General features: G+C 56.7%; 1 protein-coding gene across 1 annotated transcript in view; it reads right to left on the bottom strand.

The window, feature by feature from the left end:
- Positions 1–826: 826 nt before the first annotated feature.
- The window catches only part of CPLX1 (complexin 1), a 33910-nt gene continuing 13037 nt past the window's right edge, over positions 827–21699 (bottom strand). Inside the window, exons 3-4 of the mRNA XM_057309824.1 lie at positions 8026–8201; positions 827–1146 (exon numbers count right to left, since the gene is read on the bottom strand). Of these exons, the coding sequence (XP_057165807.1) occupies positions 949–1146; positions 8026–8201 (374 nt within the window). The 3' untranslated portion in view covers positions 827–948. The remainder of the gene's footprint in view (positions 1147–8025; positions 8202–21699) is intronic.

The following is a 21699-nucleotide window of genomic DNA, read 5'->3' on the forward strand; positions in this document are numbered from 1 at the left end:
CCGGAGGTGCGAACCGGGGAGGGGAGTGGGCTGGGCCCAGGGACTCAAGGGGCGCAGCGAGTTATAGGGGTGTGTGAGGGTCTGTGTGTATTCCACACTGGGGCGGGGGGCCGGGGGGCGGGGGAGGTCTGAGAAATTTCCCCCTAGGCCTATTGCTTTATTTGCCTTAGTTTCGAGGAGAACCGGGTCCTGGTATTTCTAAGCAAAACCTTCCAGAGGAGTGGGCCGAGACGGGAGAGTGAAGGACAGGGAGACACAGATGGACGATGAATGTGAGGGGTGCAGGTGGAGGTGGGCAACCTTCAGACAGGAAGATTCGGAGATCCTGCAAGCCACGTGTCGCTGCAGGGATGGGGAGGGTTCCCACCCCTGCCCCAAGGGTGAGGCTGCTCGCCCCTCCCAGCTCCCCTCCCAGCCCGCTCGCCCGCCCCCCCCCCCCCACTATGGCTGTGCTCCTGAGTTTGGGACCGGACAAGCGCCCACCAACGCAGGGATGGCGCACCGAGGAGTGGTCAAGATGCTGGCCCTTTCGGTGGCCCTGGCCTTGGGCACTGCTGGGTGGGTGTGAAGGGCGGGAGCAGTAAGGGACGTCCCAGGCTCTGGGGGAGGGTCCAACCCAGAGGAGCACGTGGGCTGGTCCCCGGGGCCTGCAGCACAGACCGCAGGGGCCTGGGGAGGGGCGGGTGCCCCTCCGCCGGTGGCGGTGGCGATGGCAGTGCGGGGAGCGGGGTGGGGGTGAGAGGTGCGCGCAGGCTCCCGAGGTATGAGGGGGGCATAGGGCTGACAGATCTAGGGCTATGGCTTATATTGGCGTTGGGGGGGCTGCACTCTGCTCCCGACATCCCTTCAAGGGGCCTCCGCGGAGGGCATGTACAGGGGTAGGTAGGCGAGGGGGCGGGGAGGGGTGGGGCTCCGGGCTCGGGCGGGCTGCCGTCCAGCGCAGGGTTGTTACTTCTTGAACATGTCCTGCAGCGGCCCGGGCAGGTACTTGATGACCGTGTCCAGGATGCTCTCGTCCTCTTCCTCCGGCTCATCCCCACAGCCCGGCGGGATGGCCTTCTTGGGCCTCGTCAGGCTGCCCTCCGAATTGGCCTCCATGGCGGCCTGGGCCTCGGCCTCGCGCTCCTCCTTCTTCTTGATGCCGTACTGGGGGAAGGAGGGGGGTCAGACGGGCGAGCAGGTTTCCCAGCCCCAGGCCTGGCTCCTGGCCACACAGTACGTGGGAGAGCTGGACCCTTCCCGCGCCTCGAGAAGCTGAGCGGGCACGCGGGAGCCCCTGGCCCCACCGACGGCCACCAAGACCCCAGAAGACAAAGTGCCCGCACAGAAGGGTGCCGGGGAGGGGTGCGGGGGACCCCACGGAGTGTGCGGGGGCGACAGCGGAAGCTGGGGCTTGGGGGGGCTGCGTTGAGGGGGAAGCAGAGGGGAGGTCTCCAAAGCTGCAACCCCGCCCCACCCCTCCTCCCGCCAGCCTGCCTCGCCTCCCCAGGAAGCTGGCGCTGTCCTCAGCGGGCCTGGGCTGTGGTCTAGGAGCGGTGGGAGAGGCAGGCAGGAAGTCTGCCAGCAGTGGTGGAGAACCCACAGCTCCATGGCTGGCGGGCCCACGAGGCCCAGATCCCTGCTCGGGTGAGGTGTGGTCACACCCTCATGCCTAGCCAAGTCTCCCTAGATGGCCAGGACAGCCAGCGGAGGAGGGTGTCCCATGGCAGCGCTAGGCGGATGGTCTGGACCCCCCCCCCCCAGGCGTGCCCTCAGCCAACACTCCTGGGCATCCCTGAGCCCCCCATTTCAGCTGTCCCCTCTGTAGTGGGTAGAATGGGGTCTCCCCAAATTCATGTCACCTGGAACCTTAGAATGCAGCCTTATTTGGAAATAGGGTCTTTGCAGATGTTATTAAGGTAAGGAGATCATCCTGGGCCCTAAATCCAGTGAGAGTTTCCTTTTGAAGAAAGACAAGGACAGAGAAAGCCACAGGAAAGTGGAGAAAGGCTGGCTACAAGCCAAGGACGCTGAGCACTGCCAGGAGCCACCACAGGGGACAAGGAAGGGTTCTCCCCTGCAGGTTTCCCCTGCCCACATCCTGACTGAGGACTTCTGACCTCCAGAACTGAGAGAATAAATTTCTAAGAGACTAACACATGCCCCCCACCCCCAGGCCTGCCACTAGCCCTGCAGGATTGAGGAGGACAAGCCTGTGGCCACCAGAAGGTCTCTGGCCTCGTGGGCTGGTGGGAATTGGTGGGGTCATGCTGGACTCATGGGTTTCAGGGGCTGGTGGTCTCTCTGATGGGCCAAGCTCGGGACCCACTCAGGCTGGAAAGAGGGGCGCCCCTTGGCCAAGTCTGAGGTTCTCGATCACACCTGAGGGAGTGCACGGGAGCAGAAGCATTAATACGGGTAAAGAGGGAGAGCTGGGGACAGCGTGTGGGTGTCCGCGATTATCCACAGACTCTAGATTTCTACAGGGGACACACAAGCACAGGGTCACTGGCCTCAGGGAGGAGGTGTTTCTGCCCAGTGGGAGGACTGACCCCATTGCCCACTCATCTCTCTTTGCCAGCCCCTCCCCACAAAAGCGGATTCTGCTTCTGGTGCTGGTGGGGAGGAGGGAATGCCCAGCTCTCCAAGAAGGACCTGCCCTCTGCTTCCAGATTTCAGGGGGGCTGGCTGTGTCCCACCCCCAGCCTGCTCAAGATGCTGACCGAAACCTCTGTGGCCGTCTGCTCCCTGAGGCTGCAGGTGGCTTCGGGGATGGGGGGTCAATGGCCACCTTCAGCAGAGGTCGGAGAGGAGGAAGCCATGCTCTCTGCCCACCTGTGACCACAGCACAGCCTGGGGCCTCCTTGGGCACCTGCCAGATACTGAGAGAGGAACGAGGGCTTCCTCTAGGCTTCTTCAGCAGGAGTCCTGAGCAGCCCCCAGTCCCCTGTGCTGGGTGGGTCTCAATGAGGGGCTGAAGGGGGCACCCAGAGAACATCCTGGGCAGCAGGCACATTGACCAGAGGGCCCTTCCTAGTGAGCACTGATGTCAGGTCAGCCAAATGCACAGAGTATGACAAGCTGACCAGACACTAGGCACTCCCTTGCACAAGGCACACAGGCCCTCTTCCTGGGTCACCACTCTGGGACAAACTCACGGTGGAGGGAGTGGCCCTTAGGCTTGGAAGGGGAAGGAAGGACATGTGGCTAGGAGCCCTGTGGGCTGGAACGTGGGCGGGGAGGAGAGAGACACTGCCAGAAACTAGGTCAGACCAGAGAGAGCTTCCCTCCAGCCAGGGGCACAGACTCCAGCAGACTCCTACAGCCACAGACGTCTGTGCACGTGGCAGGAACATTCATGCGCCGCGGTGACAGTCTGTGAGCTGGACCCAGGAGGCCGTGCTGCCCAAAGCCCCCACTCACACTCACTGCAGAAGTGCCTGTGCTCGGGGAGCACGCACACTGTGGGGAAAGCAAGTTGTGCACAGTTGGGCCGAGGAATCTCCGAAAGCAGAGAGGCAAGCTCTGAGCACAGTCTGCAGTGCCGGGACTGTCCCCTCTGGCGTCCGGGAAGGAGACCCCAGCCCCCAGCCCAGCCACTCCAGGGAGACTCAAAGTCATTCCAAGGCTTAGGCCACTGGGCCCCACCTGAAGGTCACGAGGACTGTAAGGGGAGGGGCCCCAGAGCTGGGCTCCAATGTGATCTGGGTAAGAGCCGATTTGAGGCCCCCCGAGCTGCAGAGACCAGTGTCCAGCCACAGCTGATCCAGGCACCCACTGGAGGTGCCCAGCCTCCACACTGACCATGAGGATGGCAGGGTCCCGCCCCACACCCCGTGTCTGGGAGGAACCAGGTGCTAATTAACAATGAGGATCTGTAATATTCCAAAGCAACGAAAAATCGGCCATCACATGCACACTTGTTATTATCAGCACAAACCGCAGACTAAGCCTTGAGTGGTCTCAAGGAGGTGTGGGGACTGGGTGGGCTGGGATCCACCAGGATGGTGCTAGGAGGAGGGTGGTTGTGGCTCAAAGCTGCGGATCATCAAACCCGGTGGTGGGCATGTAAACCAGAAGGTGAGTATGCAAATCAGGAGATGCATATGCAAACCAAGCACAGGTGGGTCAGCCTCACAGGTGCGCCACAATGGGGTGGGGAGAGGGAGGCTCTGCCCACCAACCCCTGAGGTGAGACATCCTACCAGCCTGCTTCTGCTTTCCTTGGATGAGGTCGCCAAGGCACCTGGGTGCTCCAGAGGACACGTGACCCTGGCCCCTCTGTCCTCCATGTGATGGCCCCCCACCCACCTGATGGAGCCCTGGACTAGCAGCTCAGCACCCCCTTTTCTGACCAGCCCCCATGAGGCCTGGGGTATGTAGCACCAGGGGAGGACTGGAGGAAGCCAAGTCTGGTGCCTGGGGGCCAGCGGGGGCAATCTACAGCAAGCCACACCTGAAGGGCGGGTTCCCACCTGTGGGGAGCAGGAGGGAAGTGGGAAGGGTGACCTGGACAGGTGGAAGAGGGCTCTGCAGAGAACCCGGTCGACATGAGTGTCAGGCAGACCTCTCAGGGGCAGGACCTGGGGGCTGGGTCACTCAAGGGTGCTGGGGCGCAGCAGGGACCAGGTGCTCCCCCCACTCAAGCAGGCTCCCTGCCCCACCACTCAGGATGGCTGCTGGCGAGGGGGTCAGCTCCGGCCCTGCACCCCACGCCATCCACGCACAGCCTCCACTCCTACTGTGAGCTCCCTCCATTTCCAAGGGGCCCTGGGGCTCACAGGAGGGGGTGGGCCACATTCTGGAGTTTGGAGTGATGGCGCTGGGAAGACCGGGCCTCCTGGGGCTCCAGCATCCAAAACATCTCAGAACCCCTCCTGAGCTGCCTCTGACCCATGAATGGAGGGACTCACCATTGTCCCCGTCTGCCCAGCAGCAGCACCACGCCCTACCCAATTCCTGGCCAGGTGACCCCTGTCTCATTTAGCTCCGCTGCCACACAGGAAAGGCCCCTGCCTGCAGACTCAGTTTTGTGGTGTCCAGGGGATCCCCAACACACCCACACCTTCCCTGCGGGTAGACCCTCTGGGGACAGTCCTGGCCCACTCATCCTACCTAATCCCACAATAGCTGCAAAAACAATCAGGCTGGGCAGGTAAGGACACCACGGCCCAGCCCGTGGTGCTCTGACCTCTGCCCCTGCAACTGGGCTCAGTAGATGCCACCGTGCCCACTGGGCCCACAAGAATAGAACCCAGATGTGCACAGGAAGGAGTCCTCCACATGGCGGGGTGAGGCCCAGACTCCGCGGCTGGCAGGGGAGGTGAAGGCGCCCAGCCCACCCAAGGGGATCCCAGCTAGGGGTGCTCACGTGGGGAGAGAGGGGCCTCCACAGAGCCACCCCCAACGCGGGGTCTCGAGGACAGGGCCCATCACTTGGGGGAGTTTGGTGAGCAGCAGGACCCCAGCTGCTCTCAGGGAGGGGGCACCTCCCAAGTCCACCGGGCCTAGCTCCGGACTGCTCCCATCAGATCCCCATGAGGAGGAAGAGGACGCTGGGGCCCCTTCAAGCATCCGCTCCCTCACGCACTCACTGGCTCAGCAGCCACGCGGCCAGGCTCCGTTTCGGTCAGCAGCAACAGAGCCAGGCACAGAACGGCCGAAGCCCCACGCTCCACGTGGGGGTGGGCAATGAACAGCGAGCAAGTGAAAACGGGAGTGTGTCAGATAAAAGTGGGTTTGGGGAGCAAAATCAAGCAGGAGAAGGGGACGGTTGTGTGGAGGATGGGGAGGGGAGGGGAGGGGAGGGAGGAGCCTCAGGGAGAGAGAAGCAACCAAGCAAAGGCCCTGGGGCGCTGTGAACATGGACCCCAAGAGGGCCCAGTGCACAGTGGGCATAAGTCACCACCAGCCTGGGGCTGGGGTCCCAAAGGAAACGGGAGCCGTGGACGGTGTGAAGAGAGGAGGGACGAAAAGCGCTTCCATATTAAAGATAAAATGAGTGCAGTCTGTTGAGCACGTGAACTCGCATGAGTCCCTGAAGGCCAGGCCGGGGCTCAGGGCAGGGGGCTCACTTGGCACCTGCCTCCTGACGGGGGAGCCTGGGGAGGCCACCCCCACTCCACACCCCGGGGGGCTCCGATGCCCGTCTGAACACTGTGACCTGTTTGTGAGGCTCAAGGGCAGACCCTCCCAGGATCTGCCACTGGGGGGCACACCTGGGGCAAAGCCATGGACAGCTGCGTAGCTGGACACAGACGGATAGAGAGACGGGTGGGCTGGAGCTCCCTAACCCGCCCCCCTGCCCTTCCCATGTCTCTGTCTCTGTCCCTCCCTCAGCTCCCCCAGCCACAGCCGCCGTCACCCCACTCCTCCCCTCTTAGAAGATGTTCTGCGAGGACATCCGTCTGTCTCTGTCTCTTCATTCTCCCCCTTCTGCCACCTCCCCCACCTTCTGATCCATGTCCCTCCACAGCCTCAGCCGCCTGACCCAGGAGGGGCAGGTGCTGGGGCAGAAAGGGGCAGGAGGCACTCGAGAGTGGCTCTCACAGCAGAATCAGCCGGAGCTCTCTGCAGGTCCCCAGAAAGGGCGTCCAGTGACCAGTGGCGGGATGTTGAGGGTTGCGGTCTCCACACCCCCATCAATTTGGGGGCCCCACGTGGGCTCAGAGATGTGCCAACCCACCTTGGGAGGCCTGGCTTCTACCTCTACTGGGTGGGGCTGGCCCCTCCCTGGGTACACTGAGGCAGAACTCAGCAGGTGGGAACTTCCCGGGGTCTAGGCTCTGCCACTCGTCAGCCTGGGCATTTCAGACAGTCCAGGGCCGGGGACCACAGAGATCTCCTGAGGGGACCCAGGCCCCTACCAGCGGGTTTTATCTGCAGGGTCTGGGAATGCCTCCCTCAGAACCCAGAGCCAGGGTCATCGGGGTTAAGACAGGAAGGAACCAAGCAAGGCAACACCCCCCATACTGAGTCTCACCCAGGCACCTGGACCCAGTGACGGCCAGGCCACAGGTACCTTTGATGGAGGAGGCCCAGCCTGGCTTGGGGCCGGGGTGGCCTTGAAGACCTTGGGAGGCCATATGGTTTGGGGGACGCCGAGGGCTCACGTTAACTCCCAGGTCCCCAGGGGAAGGCCCCATCTCCTCACCTGGCACCCAGCCTGGCCCACCACGGATGGGGCTGGAGCAGCTCCCCAACACCTGCCCTCTCCCAGTCTCTCCCACCCTTCCAACCTGGCTGAAGTTTGGCCCACGGAGGATGGGCCGTGGACACACCCTTGGGGGCACGGACCCCCCGTGGCTCTGGTGCTGTGCTGAGTGCGTAAGCCTCGCTGCCAGCTCAGCATCCCTTGCCCCCTCCTGCTCTGGGCCTCGGTTTCCCCTTTTGTGCCGGCACAATGTTTTCACTGCCCCACCCACTGGGGAAGGTAGCCCAGACGATTCCCAGAAAGGCTGTGACTGCCAACTCAAAGCCCACCCCCAAGCCAGACCTCAGTCTGCAGGCCTGTTTCCCCATCGCTCTGTTGTGAACCTCAGCAGGTATGAGGACCCCGCAGGGCTGCTCAGGTGCGCTTCCCTGCCATGATTCCCCCCACCCGGGGCCTGCCTGAGGGCCAGCAGCCTGGGGGCAGCCAGCACCTACCCGCTCTGGGTGGGGTCTCTCCTTAGAGGACTGCGGAGGGGCGTTCGAGGGGACACTCCAGGAGGGGCAGGGCGGGAGGCTTTCTCCGGCAGAAACCACCATCTGGTCCAGAGAGCCTGGGAGACCCCACTCATGAGGATGGGACCCAGGCCCACTGCTGAGAGCAGGAGAGACTTGGTGTCCCCCCTGGTGAGCCCTAATGCTGGCCGGCCTGTGCAGCAGACGTGGACTCCGGTCCTGCCCCCTCCCATCGGACCACCTCCCAGAGCTTCGGAGGGACCATCCAAAGGTCTGTTCCGTGGAACCAGACACAGGAGGGGGCAGGAGGAGGCCCAGTCCAGGTGGGTGGGGTGGGGGTGCCCCGTCCGGAGCCCAGCTGTCCTCACGCCCTGTGCCCACCTTGTCTCGGATGCCCTGACGCATGGCCTCACGCTCCGCCTCCATCTTGGCGTACTTGGCCTTGCGCTCCTCTTCCTCCTGCCGCAGGGCCTCCTGGCGCTCCTCTTCCTTCTTGGCTGCATCGGGGTCCTTCTCCTCGTCACCCCCAAGCATCTTCCCCATGTCTTTTGTGGCCCCTGGGGACAGAAGGGTGGTGAGTCAGGCCAGCCCCCCTTGTTGGCTGCTGCTGCCCCGCGAGGGTCCAGCCCGAGGCTCGGGTCTCCCTCCATCTCTGCTCCTTCCCTCCTGGCCCCAGCCCCCAGCCCGTTCTGGTTCTGGCTGGAGCCTTCTATCCGCGGAGGGAAGGCTGGCCTGTGTGTGTGTGTCGGGGGAGGGAGGAGGTCCGTGCTGGCAGGGACGTGGGATCACACGTGCGTGCATCTGCCTATCTGAACATGTGGCTGTACCGGTGTCCGTGTGAGTCCGGGAGGGGCTGGGCCTGTCTTCTCGGGCTCCCGTGCCCAACACAGGCTCAGCCTGCAGAGGTGGGGGAAGGAGTGGTTTGAACGCAGGGACACGTGCGTTGAGGAGCTGCCCCAGGCGACGTGTCTGCGAGGTCCTGCGTGCAGGGGCCGGGGGAACCCCTGGCCCATTGCTTCTGGAGGCTGTGTGTTGTAGCACCAAGGCCCTAATTTCTCTGCTGCACCAGCCACCACTTTTCTCATGAGCTCCTGCTTCACAGGCAACAACAAACACCTCCCTGGACGCCCTCCGCGACTCGGCCCACAGGACAGAGACCTGTAATTACAGCTCAAGCTTGGCTGGCACTGCGGTGAGCCCCGGCCCTTCAGTGCTCCTGGGAGCAGAGCGGCCCCACGTCACAGGCATCGTGGGTGGGGCTGGGGGGAACAATCCCAGCCTGGGGCGGTCAGCCCTTGGGGCGCCCCTGCCTGGCCAGTAGGGGCAAGGCAGTGTTCCCATCATCCCTGCATGCTTCCTCTGCAAGGGTCCCCCCACCCCAGGGCTCCCCTGTGCCTGCCGTCCTGAGCAAGGACCAGTGAGCACCCATCCCCACTCCCATCGACACCCTTCCGTCTGCCTCTGTCCTCTGACCTGGTGGTGAGCCCACATGGGCACTGCCCAAGGCTAACTCAGTCTGTGCCTTGGGCATAGACTGTGAGGTGGACATGCACAGGGTCCCTCGGTTCAGTCTGTGTGGGCGGGCTCCATACTGCCCCCTTCTCTCTAAACCCAGTGACTCCACGTTCTGATTGTCCATTTCCATGACCTTGGCCCTCTCGGACCGTCACGCTCTTCTGCTCCTGCACCCGTCTGCGTGGTCCTGAGCCCGGAGAGACTTCCGGCAGGTGTCGGTGCCATAGGCGACTCTTGCCGGTAACTCAGGAGTGACCCTCAACCATGTGAGCGGAGGAAGTGGTTTGCAAGACCACTAGCTGTTGGTGGCCAGAGAACAACTCTTTGGTTGAGTGCTCTGGGCGGAAAACTGGACGTTCGTCAGGCAGGGCCATGCCGACTCCTGTGGGCCTTCCTAGCTGGGTCTTGGAGTGTGGGGACGCCAAGGCCACCATGTCACTGTGAGGACAGGAAGCCCTCTTGTACCGGGTATTTGGCACAGATGCAGACTAACAGAAAACTAAAACCTCAGGGCCCGTTTTCGGGCACATCTGAAAAATTTTATAAAGCCGATTTGAAGCCAGTGATTCAAGGGAAACCAGGTCATACAGTAGAGTCACTACACACTCTTCTCACAGTTGCCCAGATAACTAGCAGAATCTCTCAGCCTCTGTGCTGCTGTCATCTCTGGGGGATGTGGGGGCGGCAGGGACAAACCCCACAATCCAGGGGGAAGCTGCAGTTTTTCCGACTTCCCTGCCTGTTGGCCACCCACAGCATCGATGTACCACTTGTCTGTAAACCTCCCCCCTTGAACAAGCTAATTCACACTAAAGTGAGAGTGACCAACTGCTCTTCCTCTCTCCTGAGAAGGACTGGCATGTTCAAGCAGAACGGGGGCGGGGGGAGCGCCTGGGGGGCTCAGTTAAGCATCTGACTCTGGTTTCGGCTCAGGTCATGATCTCAGGGTCATGAGATCGAGCCCCGCATCACTGGGCTCCGCACTCAGCACAGAGTCTGCTTGAGATTCTTTCCCCCTCTCTACCCCCCCAGTTCCCCCCCTTTTAAACACTCTCTCTCTAAAACAAACAAACAAAATCTTTAAAAAAACAAAACAAAGGCCGAGCTGGTGAACTGGTCTCGCCCCCCGCCCACCGGGGAGGGAAAGGTATAGGACAGCTGGGGAAGGGTGGGGGTGGGGCGCCCTTACTTGTGGCCTCTAACCCTGCTTCTCCAACGCAGCACGTGGGCACAGGCCTAGTGATCAAAGAGGCATCCACTGAGCACCAGCTGTGTGCCGGGCTCTGCGCTGCACTAGGGTGGACCTGGGGGGGCTTCCCCAGGACCCTCTGGCTCTGAGTTTCTTGGGCTCCCCAGGGTTCTGGGCGTTCTTGTCCGGCCCTCAGCTGAGCTCTGGGCTGGTCCACTTGGCCTGAGGCTTAGGGGAAGCCAAGGGGGGCCTGGCCCATCAGATGAAGGGGTGGCTCCGGGAGGCGGCACGGCCCCTCCTAGGCCAGGGCGAGGGGGCCAGAGGTCACTCCACAGCGGCATGGATTGGTGCTGCCCCGGCTGGCTGCAAAGCCACTCACCGTCTGAATGGGACCCACCCCTGCGGCGTCCACAGCACCATGTGGGGAGCGCCACTAGCTCCCAGTCTCCCCTGAATGGCGCTTCCGGAGGCCCCGCCTGGCCGTAGCAGACAGTGCAGGCAGCTCGGTCCTGGTGTGGAAGCTGGGGGACCAGGCTGGTACAGCCAGGGCGGGGGGTGCCTGGGGGGCCCCGCCCCGTAGCCGCCAACCGCATTTACAGATGAGGAAACAGACACCGAGCAGTCCCACCCCAACCCCAAGGCCCACGTCCCTGCCTGCAGAGGTGGGTATGCTCCATGGCTCGGGGTCCCACAGCCAGGGTCCCACAGCCAGGGTCCCACGCTGGCTCCACGGGGGCAGGAGCGCAGGGAGGGGGCCGGAGTCTACCCACCTTTTCCCTCGCTCTTCTCCGAGCCTCAGTTCCCAGGTGAGAAGTGGAGAAAACAGCGCATGGGGTTGGGAGGCGCAGACCCGGGTGGCGTGTCTCACCCCGTGCCCTACACACTGGGCTAACCTCCCAGGGCATGACCCCAGCTCAGGATGAAGTGTGGGCATCTTTCCACCCAGGAGTGGGTTCTGGTGGTGGTGGTGGGGTGATGCCGAAATCCCACACCATCAAAGAACCAGTCCCCAAGGCTCACGGAACAACGGGGACAAGACAGCACGAGCTGCCAGCAGGTGGGAGCCGCCAGGCCCCGCCCAGGCCTCGACCTGCCCCAGCTCTGCCCCTTCCCTCTGCCCACAGCCCCACGCCCCTAGTCCTCCTCCTTCAATGCCCCTGCTAATATAACAGCCCCCCCCAACTCTGCGCAAGTTTTTCTCCAAAGGCCTGGGGAGGTAGGGGCGGAGTGACGGGCTCTGATGCGCCCACCTCAGGAACTTTGCCCTCGCTGCTCTTCCTAGAGCTCGTTTTCCGGAACTTTGTCCGCGGCTCCCAACCCAGACACTTTCCTGGGGCTCCTCACGCATACCTGTCCCCCCGCGATAGCGGTCACCACCATGGGTGCGTTCATTTATGGCACATGATACATGACTGAAATTATGCATATTTAAATACATAAGTTACTGTTGACTTTTAAAACTTCATTTGGAAATAGTTTTAGATTTACAAAGGTCACACAGGTACAAAGGGCTCCTGCACACGCCTGAGCAGCTTCCTCCAACGTCAGCTGTGATACATGCGTCAAAGCCGATACCGTCATCGCAAGCGTATCACTACGAGACCAGCTGCAGAGTGTACTTGCATGTCACCGCTTCCCCACGAATGCCCCTTCCTATTCCAGGATCCGGTCCAGGATACCACGTTACATGTAGATTAAAGTCAGATTTTAAAAAGAGAAAAGTGTTTTATACCTCGAAATAAATCTATGGGAAAATTACAAAATTTAATGGAAAACTAAAATATTTCTAAATGAATAAAGACACCTGCCATGTTCATGGCTGGGGAGATTCCATAATGAAGCTGTCAGGTCTCCCCAAAGAGAGTCTCAACCACACCCCAAGAGTTAAAAAGGAAATTCTGTGAAATTTGACAAGTCAAGAATTTTGCATACGGAAAAGCTAAAAGTCCCGTAAAGGCCAGGACAGAACCGAGGAAAGAACCAGGAAGAAGACAGCCAGAGCAGACAACTCACGTGTGCTGTGCTGTGATGCAGTCTGGCTGTGGAGTTAGACAGAAATCGGGTCAGAGCGGCTGGCCCACCCGCAGCCCCACAAACACAGACAGGACTCGGACACGTGACTGGGGATGGAGGTGGGGCCTCAGAAGACTGGAGAAAGAACCAGATTTCCCTAAATGGGCCTGGAATAAGTTTTTTGGTGGGGAAGCATGACCCAGAACTCCTATGTGACACCACAAATTCTTGTTGATTACAGATCTGAATATGAACCCAAAATAAAAACGAGGGAAGAGAAAACAGCCCTCATGAGCCAGCTTCATTTCCCCACAGGTACCATTACCTGAAATGATACTATAAGTTTGCTTGCTTTTTCTGGTCAGTCTATGCCAACAGAAAGTGAGCTCCCCGAAAGCAGGAACAGACCAGCTCTTGGCTGTGCCCCCAACACCTAGAACAGTGTCTGGCATGTCTGGCTCAATAAATATTTGGCAATTACAAACTAAAATTGTAAAAGATATGTACCATGCACTCAGCCACAAGTGAAATCTTTACAAACTCTCCTGTTAATGTCGTAGTCCATGACGAAATACTGAACACTTCTGTCTTGGCTCGGTGATGAGCAGAGGGTGCTCCTTCTCACTGACCCCACTTACCTTTGTACTAAAGGACCTAGTCCCTGCACTAAGGCAAGAAAAGAAAAAGAAGGCTGGGAGTTTGATAAGGCAGAAGTAAGGTTGCCCTTATTGATAACCACCACTAGAATCAATATGTGAATTTAACATGGTCCCAAGATACAAGATTAATAAGCAACAAATAGATTTTTATATACTAACAGCAAACAATCGGAACATGAAATTTTAAAATAATCCCATTGAAAACACTGACAAAAACATAAAATATCTATGCTTCTGTTCTTAACAGATGTAAAACCACAGAACTGTTGAGAGGAGCTAGAGAAGACCAGAATGCATGGGGTTTCACCACGTTCAAGGACGCAGCTCTGCTGTGACATCAGTCTCCCCTGGGCTGGGCTATATGCTCGGTGCAATCCCAAGCAAAACGCAAGCAGGCTTTTTGAACAAATTTACCAGCCAAGTCTAGATTCATGTGGAAATGGAAGGAGACCTAGAATAGACAGAGCATCTTTGCAAAAGGAGAACAACTCTAGAGGACGTACATACTTGACTTCAAGACTTCCTGTAATCGAGATAGTGCGGTAGACTTGTGGGTCAATGGAACGGAACGGAGCCCAGAAATGGACCCAGCCATCCATGTTCAGCTGATTTTTTTTGACAAAGCTGCAAAGATAATGCAATGAGGAAAGGACAGTCTTCTCACAAGCAGCACTGCAGCAACTAGGTGTCCCCATGCAAATAAATGAGTAAATTTCTTCCCTTACCTCACTCCCTACACAAAGCTCAATCATGGACCTACTCATAAGAGCTAAAATTATGGAACTTCTAGAAGAAAACACAATCCCTGTGAGCTTGACTTATGCAAAGATCTCTTACATAGGTGACGAAAAGCATGAACGTAAAAGAAAACATTAATCAACTGGGTGTCATCAACATTAAAACCATACCCCCTGAGGTCTCGCCATCCCCACCCCCCCACCGTGGGACAGGCAGGGCAGGGGTCTCAGCCACCCCAGGGGCCCCACGGCCCTGCCTCCAGCTGCAAGGGCAGAGGGACACGGGTGGCCTCGCACCCTCTGTAGGAGACTGTCTTGGAGTTCTACTGCATTTCCTGAGAAAATAAAGCGAGTATATAGATACCAGGTCCTCTCCCCCTGCCCCCTCACCTCTCCTGCTGGTGGCATGGGCCCATACCTAAAGAGATCACGACATCCAGGGAAAACCTACCACAGCTCATCATGGAATAGGACAGAATGGCTCGATGCGCTATTTATAGATACAAATACTTGCTTTGCGCCCCACAATCCATAACAGGCTGGACACAAATGGGACAACGTTCCAGACACAATAATTATAAAGATAGCAAGTACTTAGGGACAAGTTTAACAAAGAAATCCACAGAACCCGTAGGTAGAAAACATCTCCTAAATGTAAGGCTTTGCAGACGTTGCGAATTCCTGAAGGGCAGGCTTAACGCGACAAAGACGCCAGTTACCCCGAAACTGATGCCTGACCGTGTGCGGCCCGGGCGCTTCCAACTGAAACACCAACAATGCTTCCTTCTTTCTTTTTCGGGGTTTGGACCAAATTCAGATTCATCTGGCAGTATAACTGTCGGAGACGAGCTGACCCACGTGCCACAGGGAAAATGCCCCCACCCGTGAGTCCCAGAAACGTCCAGAGAGCTGCGGGCAGCACGAAGGGCATCAGATTGGAGACGGTTTCAAACGTGACAACGTGTACTGCCGGGGAGTGCTGGGAGTCACGCCCTCTCTCCGTCTCTGGGGAAAGGCCAGTGGCCACAGCAGTTTGGGCACAGCCCGCCCAACATTTGACCCCACTGCCCTACCCCTCCACGACGGTCCCATTAAAACAAACGCTCCTCCCTGTAGGATACATGCCCACAGACACTATGCGGCCTGTTGGTTTCAGCTGCGGCCGTGGCAAACGACTAGAGACAAGGTGACATCTCGGCCACGCGGGCACACGGTCACGATGCACCCAGGTCGGGGAGTCCCAGGTGGTTGTGAGTGTGGGGGCCGCTGTGCGCTCTGAGAGCCGGGTGCAGACGAGTGAGTATCCAGATGCTTCGTTTGGGAAGCCAGCAGAGAAACTCTATAATGAACACACCCGTGTTTCATGATTATTTAAAGACAGAAATAAGATCACCAGGTTACAAACCAGGTTCACACCAAACCTAAACCCTGAACAAAATAGCACGAGTCCTTTTCAAACTCTGGAACCTTTACAAAAAGCAGTCAAACGTTCTTCTACACCACACGACGCCACGTTGCACCCATTACTATTAAAAAATAATAATAACAGTTTGAAAAAAACAGCAGGGCACCTGGGTGGTTTGGTGGGTTGAGCGTCCGACTCCTGGTTTCAGCTCAGGTCATGATCTCAGGGTCCTGGGATCGAGCCCCATTTCAGGCTCCCTGCTCAGCGGGGAGTCTGCTTCTCTCCCTCTCCCTCTGCCCCTCCCCTGCTCGGGCTCTCTTGCTAAAATAAATAAACAAATCTTAAAAAAAAAAAAGGTAGAAAACAAGCCTTTGTGAGGATGTGGGGAACCTGGAGCCCCGTGCACCATGGGGTCAACAGGGTATAAAATTGTGCAGCTGCCATGGAAAACAGTGTGGAGGGTCCTCAAAAAATTAAACATAGAATCACCACGTGACCCAGCAGGTGTTCTCCTCGGTACATGCCCCAAAGAACTAAAGACAGCATGACTGACAATGACCAACAGGTGGAAACGACCCGGTGTCCACCGACGGATGGATGCGTGAACAAACGTGGTCCGGCCACACGATGGAGTATTACTCAGCCTTTACCAGGAAGGGGATTCTGACACGGGCCACCACCTGCATGAACCCTGCATGGAAATACCTCGCTGAGTGAGATTTGCAGACACAAAAGAAGAAATGCAGTCGGTTCCAGGAGATCCCTCAAGTAGAGACAGAAAGTGGGTAGTGGGTGCCGGGGCTGGGGGACGGGGTGGGGAGTCGGTGTTTAATGAGGACAGTTTGGGGAGATGAGAAAGTTCTGGAGATGGAGGGTGGGGACGTTCACATTGTTGTGAACTGACTGGGCACTTAAAAATGGTCAAAATTGTACATTTTATTCTATGAATATTTTATGACAATTTAAAAAAGAGGCATAAATTTAAAACAATGTATAATCTTATGTCTGAAAAAAACCCATCAGTCTGCATAGATAACCTCACTGCGTTAGCCAAGTAGGATTAAGGCCACATCTCCGAAGGCCCCCAGTGGACGGCCTGATGAACAGTGAAACCAGGAACAACCCCCACCTCCCGGGCCCTTGTAAATGTAAAATCTCTCTAATGGTGAAAGAGTTAGGAAATGGGAGTGAAACCAGGATTGTTGCATGTCTGGGAAGCAGCAAGGGGGCCTTGATCCAGCAAAATCTGGGGGCGGGGGCAGCCAATGCTGCAAATTCCCCTGAGCACTCCTGTTCCCGAGGCAGCAGGAACACACAGAGCAGATGACACCTCGGCCTCGAGCCTCCAGAGACAGAACCCCGCAGGGCAGGAGGCAGGACTGGGCACCGCTATTCCTTGTGAGGAAGACAACGTAGTCGGGCTGGGTCCGGATGCGGGTCTTCAAGCAGCACGGGCAGGGCAGCCGCTGCTCGGGGCAAGGAGATGGAAAGCATAAAGATGTTCAGAATTAGGAAAAGCACGCGGGAAATCGCTGCAGAGCGAAAGGACATTAATATGACCAAATACTCCTTTGTATCCTAATACGTCTGAAAACGTGAATGAAGCAGATTTTCTAAAAAATGTTGTCAAAAACGGAGAACTATGTCTAAGAATTCACAGATGGATTCTTTCAAACATTTAAGAAAGATAATTCCGATGATATTTAAAATGTTCTTGGAAAGGAGAAAAAAGAAGGAAATTCCCCAGGTTATTTTTGTGAAATCCGCAGAAGAATGATGCCAAAAACTGGCGGAGAGAGAGGAGGCCAGCTCCTCCTCCAACAGTGGGAAACGCTAAACCAGAGACAGGCTTAGGAAGGGGAAGATGCCGTCTCTTACAGAATTCTACAGGAAAACAGAATTTGTTCTCAGTGGGGTCCATTCTAGGGAAGTAAAGTTGGTTCTACATTAGAAAAATAGGACGCTCCCAATGCCGTCCGAGCCGCGGGCCGAAACCACTGCTCTGAGGCTCCACGCGGGTGGCGGCCCTGTCCCTCCCTCCACGCTCAAGGCCCCGGGCAGGCAGGCGGGACGCAGCGACGCTCTCCTCCAGGAGTCGGGCCTGTGGCTCCCGAGACCCCTGCCCAGGCGCCGTCCTACCTCGGACAGGGGCGGGGCTGCCGGGGGACCTCGGGCGCTGAGGCCCAGGCGCGGCCGCGGCATCACCCTCGCAGACTGGTGCCCTCACTAACACAACCTATTTTTAAAGCAGCTTTACGGAGGCAGACTTGTAACCTCCCACCCACCACCCCAGACAACTGCTGACCTACTTTCTGTCCTGACAGCCCGACGTGTGTTCCCTAGAACCTCGTGTCAGTGGAATCCTGGAACAGGCGTAACTGGGGAGGCGGGTCTGTGGCCGCCACTGAGCACAGCGCTTCGGGCGCCGTCCGCGCGGCCCTGGGTCTCTGCAGTCCGCCCCTTCGCGCCGCGGGGTGGGCCCGTCACACAGAAGGACACGACCGGCTGCTGCCTTCGCCTGCGGTCGGACATCTGGGGCGTTTCCCCGCTTGGGTCTCGGTCCCTGACTTGCTCTGCACAGCGCGGACGTGGTCTTCCTGTTCTCTCGGGCAGCGGTCCGGCAAGGAATGGCTGAGCTGTGTGGTCCCTTAGGTTCCCTTTTTAAGAATCTGCCACACTGTTTTCCAAAGTGGCTGCACCGTATTAAAGCCCCAGCAAGGAGCGAGGATCTGCATTTCTCCGGATCCTGGTCCACAATTGCTAGTGTCTGTTTTCCTGATTCCAACCGTCCTCTTGGCCGTGAAGTGTCTTTTTACGTGATTAGTAGCTGTTTTCTCATCTTATTTGGTGGAATACCTATTCGAAGCTTTTGCACACTTTCAAAAATTAACTTCTTATTTTGGATCTACAGAAAAGTTTTGGAGAACGATAGTACAGAGTCCCCACATACCCAGCCCCCAGTCCGCCCTGCTGTTAACACTTTACAGTAATGTGATACATTTGTCACAATTAATGAGCCTCGTTGATAATGATATTACTAACTGAAGCCCCTGCCGTGCTCAGATTTCCTTAGTTTTTACCTGATGTCCCTTCTGCTCCAGCGTCCAGGACACACATGACATTCAGCTCTCACGTCTCCTCAGGTCCCTGTTGGCCAACAGCTTCCCAGGCTTCCCTTGTGTTCGATGACCTCGACAGCTCTGAGGACTTTTCAGGAATTTTCTGTCTCACAATTAGGATTTGTCTGATGTTCTTCTCAAGACTGGACTGAGGTTCTGGGGCCGGGGAGGAGGACCCCAGCGCTGGAGTGCCCTTCTCGACAGACGACGTCCAGGGCACCTGGGCCAGCATGGCTCCGCCCCGAGATGCCGCCCTGACTTCCCAGTCCGGCCTCCCGCACTGGGCTCCACGGCCCTGGGCTCCCCCCGTGTCTTCACTGGGTTGCCGGTCTTCTTATTGAATGAACGGTGAGAGTTCTTTATAAATGTTGGATACAAGTCCGATTTTATCTTAAAGATGTAGCTTTTGGTTTTCTTTTTCCCCCATTTCATTTACTTCTGCTCTGAACTTCATTATTTCCTTTCTTCTGTTCACTCCAGGTTTCATTTGCGTCCCTTTTCCTGGTTTCTGATGTTAGAAGCTGAGACCTTTCTTTTTTTTGAATGGGGTGTTGAGTGACCTGCGTTCCCCTCTAAACACCGCTTTAGTGAATTCCACAAATTTTTGTTTTTCTTTTCATTTCCATTCAGTTTACAACACTTTCTTTTTTTAAAGATTTTTCTATTTACTTGACAGAGAGAGACAGAGAGCGCACAAGCAGGGGGAGCGGCAGGCGGCCGGACAAGCAGACCCCCCGCTGAGCAGGGAGCCCGACGCGGGACTCGACCCCAGCACCTGGGATCATGACCTGAGCTGAAGGCAGACGCTTCGCCGACTGAGCCCCCCAGATGCCCCCCAGTTTACAATACCTTCTAATTTCCCTTTAGACTGCTTCTCAGACCATGGGTTATTTAGAAGTGTGCTGTTTTGTTTCCAAGTATTCGGGGGATTTTCCTGATATCTTTCTGTTGCTTGTTTCTTGTTCCATCCCACTGTGGTCAGAGAACATACTCGGGGTGACCGAAATCTTTCGCATTCATTATGACTTGTTTCATGGCCCAGAAGCTTTGTGCCTGTTGTGTGTGTGTCTGAGAAGAATGCCCCTCCGCCCTCGCCGGGAGAGTCTCTGATGTCAGTCCGCTCAGGCTCGCGCACAGGGCTGTGAGGTCTTGTAGGTCCTCGTCACGTTTCCGGCTGTCCAACCGGCCACCGAGTCTCCCCACCTGACCCCGGGTTTGCCCATCTGCCCTTTCAGCTCCACCTGGAAGCTCATCTTTGCTGCAGAAACGGTTGAGACTGACATCCTCCTAGTCCTCCGGCATCTCTGACACCAGGAGAGGACCTTCGTCGTCCTTGGTAATATCCTCTGCTCTGAAATCGACTTTGGGTGATATTAACGTATCCACTCTAGCTTTCTTCTTCTTCTTTTTTTTTTTTTTTTAAAGATTGTATTTATCTATTTGACAGAGAGATCGCTGAGGAGGATCTATGACAGAGGAGATCGCTCTCTCCCCAGCGAGAGAGGGAACACAAGCAGGGGGAGTGGGAGAGGAAGAAGCAGGCTCCCAGCGGAGGAGCCCGATGTGGGGCTCGATCCCAGAACGCCGGGATCACGCCCTGAGCCGAAGGCAGACGGTTAACGACCGAGCCACCCAGGCGCCCCCAACTCTAGCTTTCTTCTGATCACTATTGGCGTGGCTTACCCTTTCCATCATTTTACTTTGCCCCTATTTACGTCTGTATATTTATTTATTTTTTTTTTATAATGATTTTTTATTATATTATGTTAGTCACCATACAGTACATCCCCGGTTTCCGATGTAAGCCTCGATGATTCATTAGTTGCGTATAACACCCAGTTCACCATGCAATACGTGCCCTCCTTACTACCCATCACCGGCCTATCCCATTCCCCCACCCCCTCCCCTCTGAAGCCCTCAGTTTGTTTCTCATAGTCCATAGTCTCTCATGTTTCATTCCCCCTTCTGATTACCCCCCCCTTTCTTTATCCCTTTCTTCCCCTACTGATCATCCTAGTTCTTATGTTCCATAGATGAGAGAAATCATATGATAGTTGTCTTTCTCTGCTTGACTTATTTCACTAAGCATTATCTCCTCCAGTGTCGTCCATGTTGTAGCAAATGTTGAGAACTCGTTCTTTCTGATAGCTGAGTAATATTCCATTGTATATATGGACCACAACTTCTTAATCCAGTCATCTGTTGCAGGGCATCTCGGCTCCTTCCACGATTTAGCTATTGTGGACATTGCTGCTATGAACATTGGGGTGCATATGGCCCTTCTCTTCACTACGTCTGTATCTTTGGGGTAAACACCCAGTAGTGCAATGGCTGGATCATAGGGTAGCTCAATTTTTAACTTTTTAAGGGACCTCCACACTGTTTTCCAGAGTGGCTGTACCAACTTGCATTCCCACCAACAATGTAGGAGGGATCCCCTTTCTCCAACGTCTGTATATTTAAAGTGCGTTTCTTTTAGGTAGCACAAAGTTGGGTCTTGATTTTCTACCCAATTGGACAATCTCTGCCTCTTAACAAGAGTGCTCCAATAGCCCACACTGAAAAGGCCACGGACCCCAGCACACCTGTCAGAGCGAGGAAGGGGTGGCCTGGGTTGTGGGGGAAAGTACCGCAGACGAGGCTCCGGTCCTGCCTAACAAAGCCCCAGAATAAGACAGGGAAGAATCAAAGTGTCTAAGCAACCTCACCACATCTGCAACAAAGCGCACGAAAGTATTTAGGAAAACAAAAATATCCGGCACCCAACAGGGTGAGCCTCAGAACGTCTGGCACCCGGTGAAAACTTACCAGACATGCCAGGAAGTGGGAAGTACGACCCAGGACAAAGAAGCCCCCCCACCCCCGGGCCCTAACGAGCCGACTGTATCAGTAACACACGGTGGAAACACCCGGGACGCTGCAGAGTTCAGTGGCAAGTGACACGCACAGAAAGGTTTTAGTAAATAACAGAAAATTCACCTGAAACGTACAAATCATAAATATGGCAACTACGAGACACCCAAAAATTGTACTGAGTAAATGACAGAAGCTGAATGAAAATCAAAATTAAAAAATTAAATTAAAACGAGAGCGTTTTACCTATTTCACCGCACTCGCTGATGAAATCCCACGTGGGGAGCACGTGGGTAACGTGATTACGGAGCACGGTCGGGGACGCAGATTGGTGTGCGCTCTTTACAGGGCAGACGGGGAACGTGTGTCAGGAGAATTTCAGCTCTGCACGTCCGGTGCCGTCTTGAATTCCTGTCAGCAAGGAGGTGACGGTCTTCCGAGAGGCCACCGCTCCTGCAGCACCCACACGTCCAGCTGGCACGCCGCCCGGAGGACCGGTCTCCCGCTGGGAGTCCGTCCTGCACGGCGCCTATCTCTGCCGGGCGTGGCGCTTGGCCTCATGTTT

This window comes from Ursus arctos, unplaced genomic scaffold (genome assembly GCF_023065955.2).
Source record: "Ursus arctos isolate Adak ecotype North America unplaced genomic scaffold, UrsArc2.0 scaffold_9, whole genome shotgun sequence".
Lineage (NCBI taxonomy): Eukaryota > Metazoa > Chordata > Mammalia > Carnivora > Ursidae > Ursus > Ursus arctos.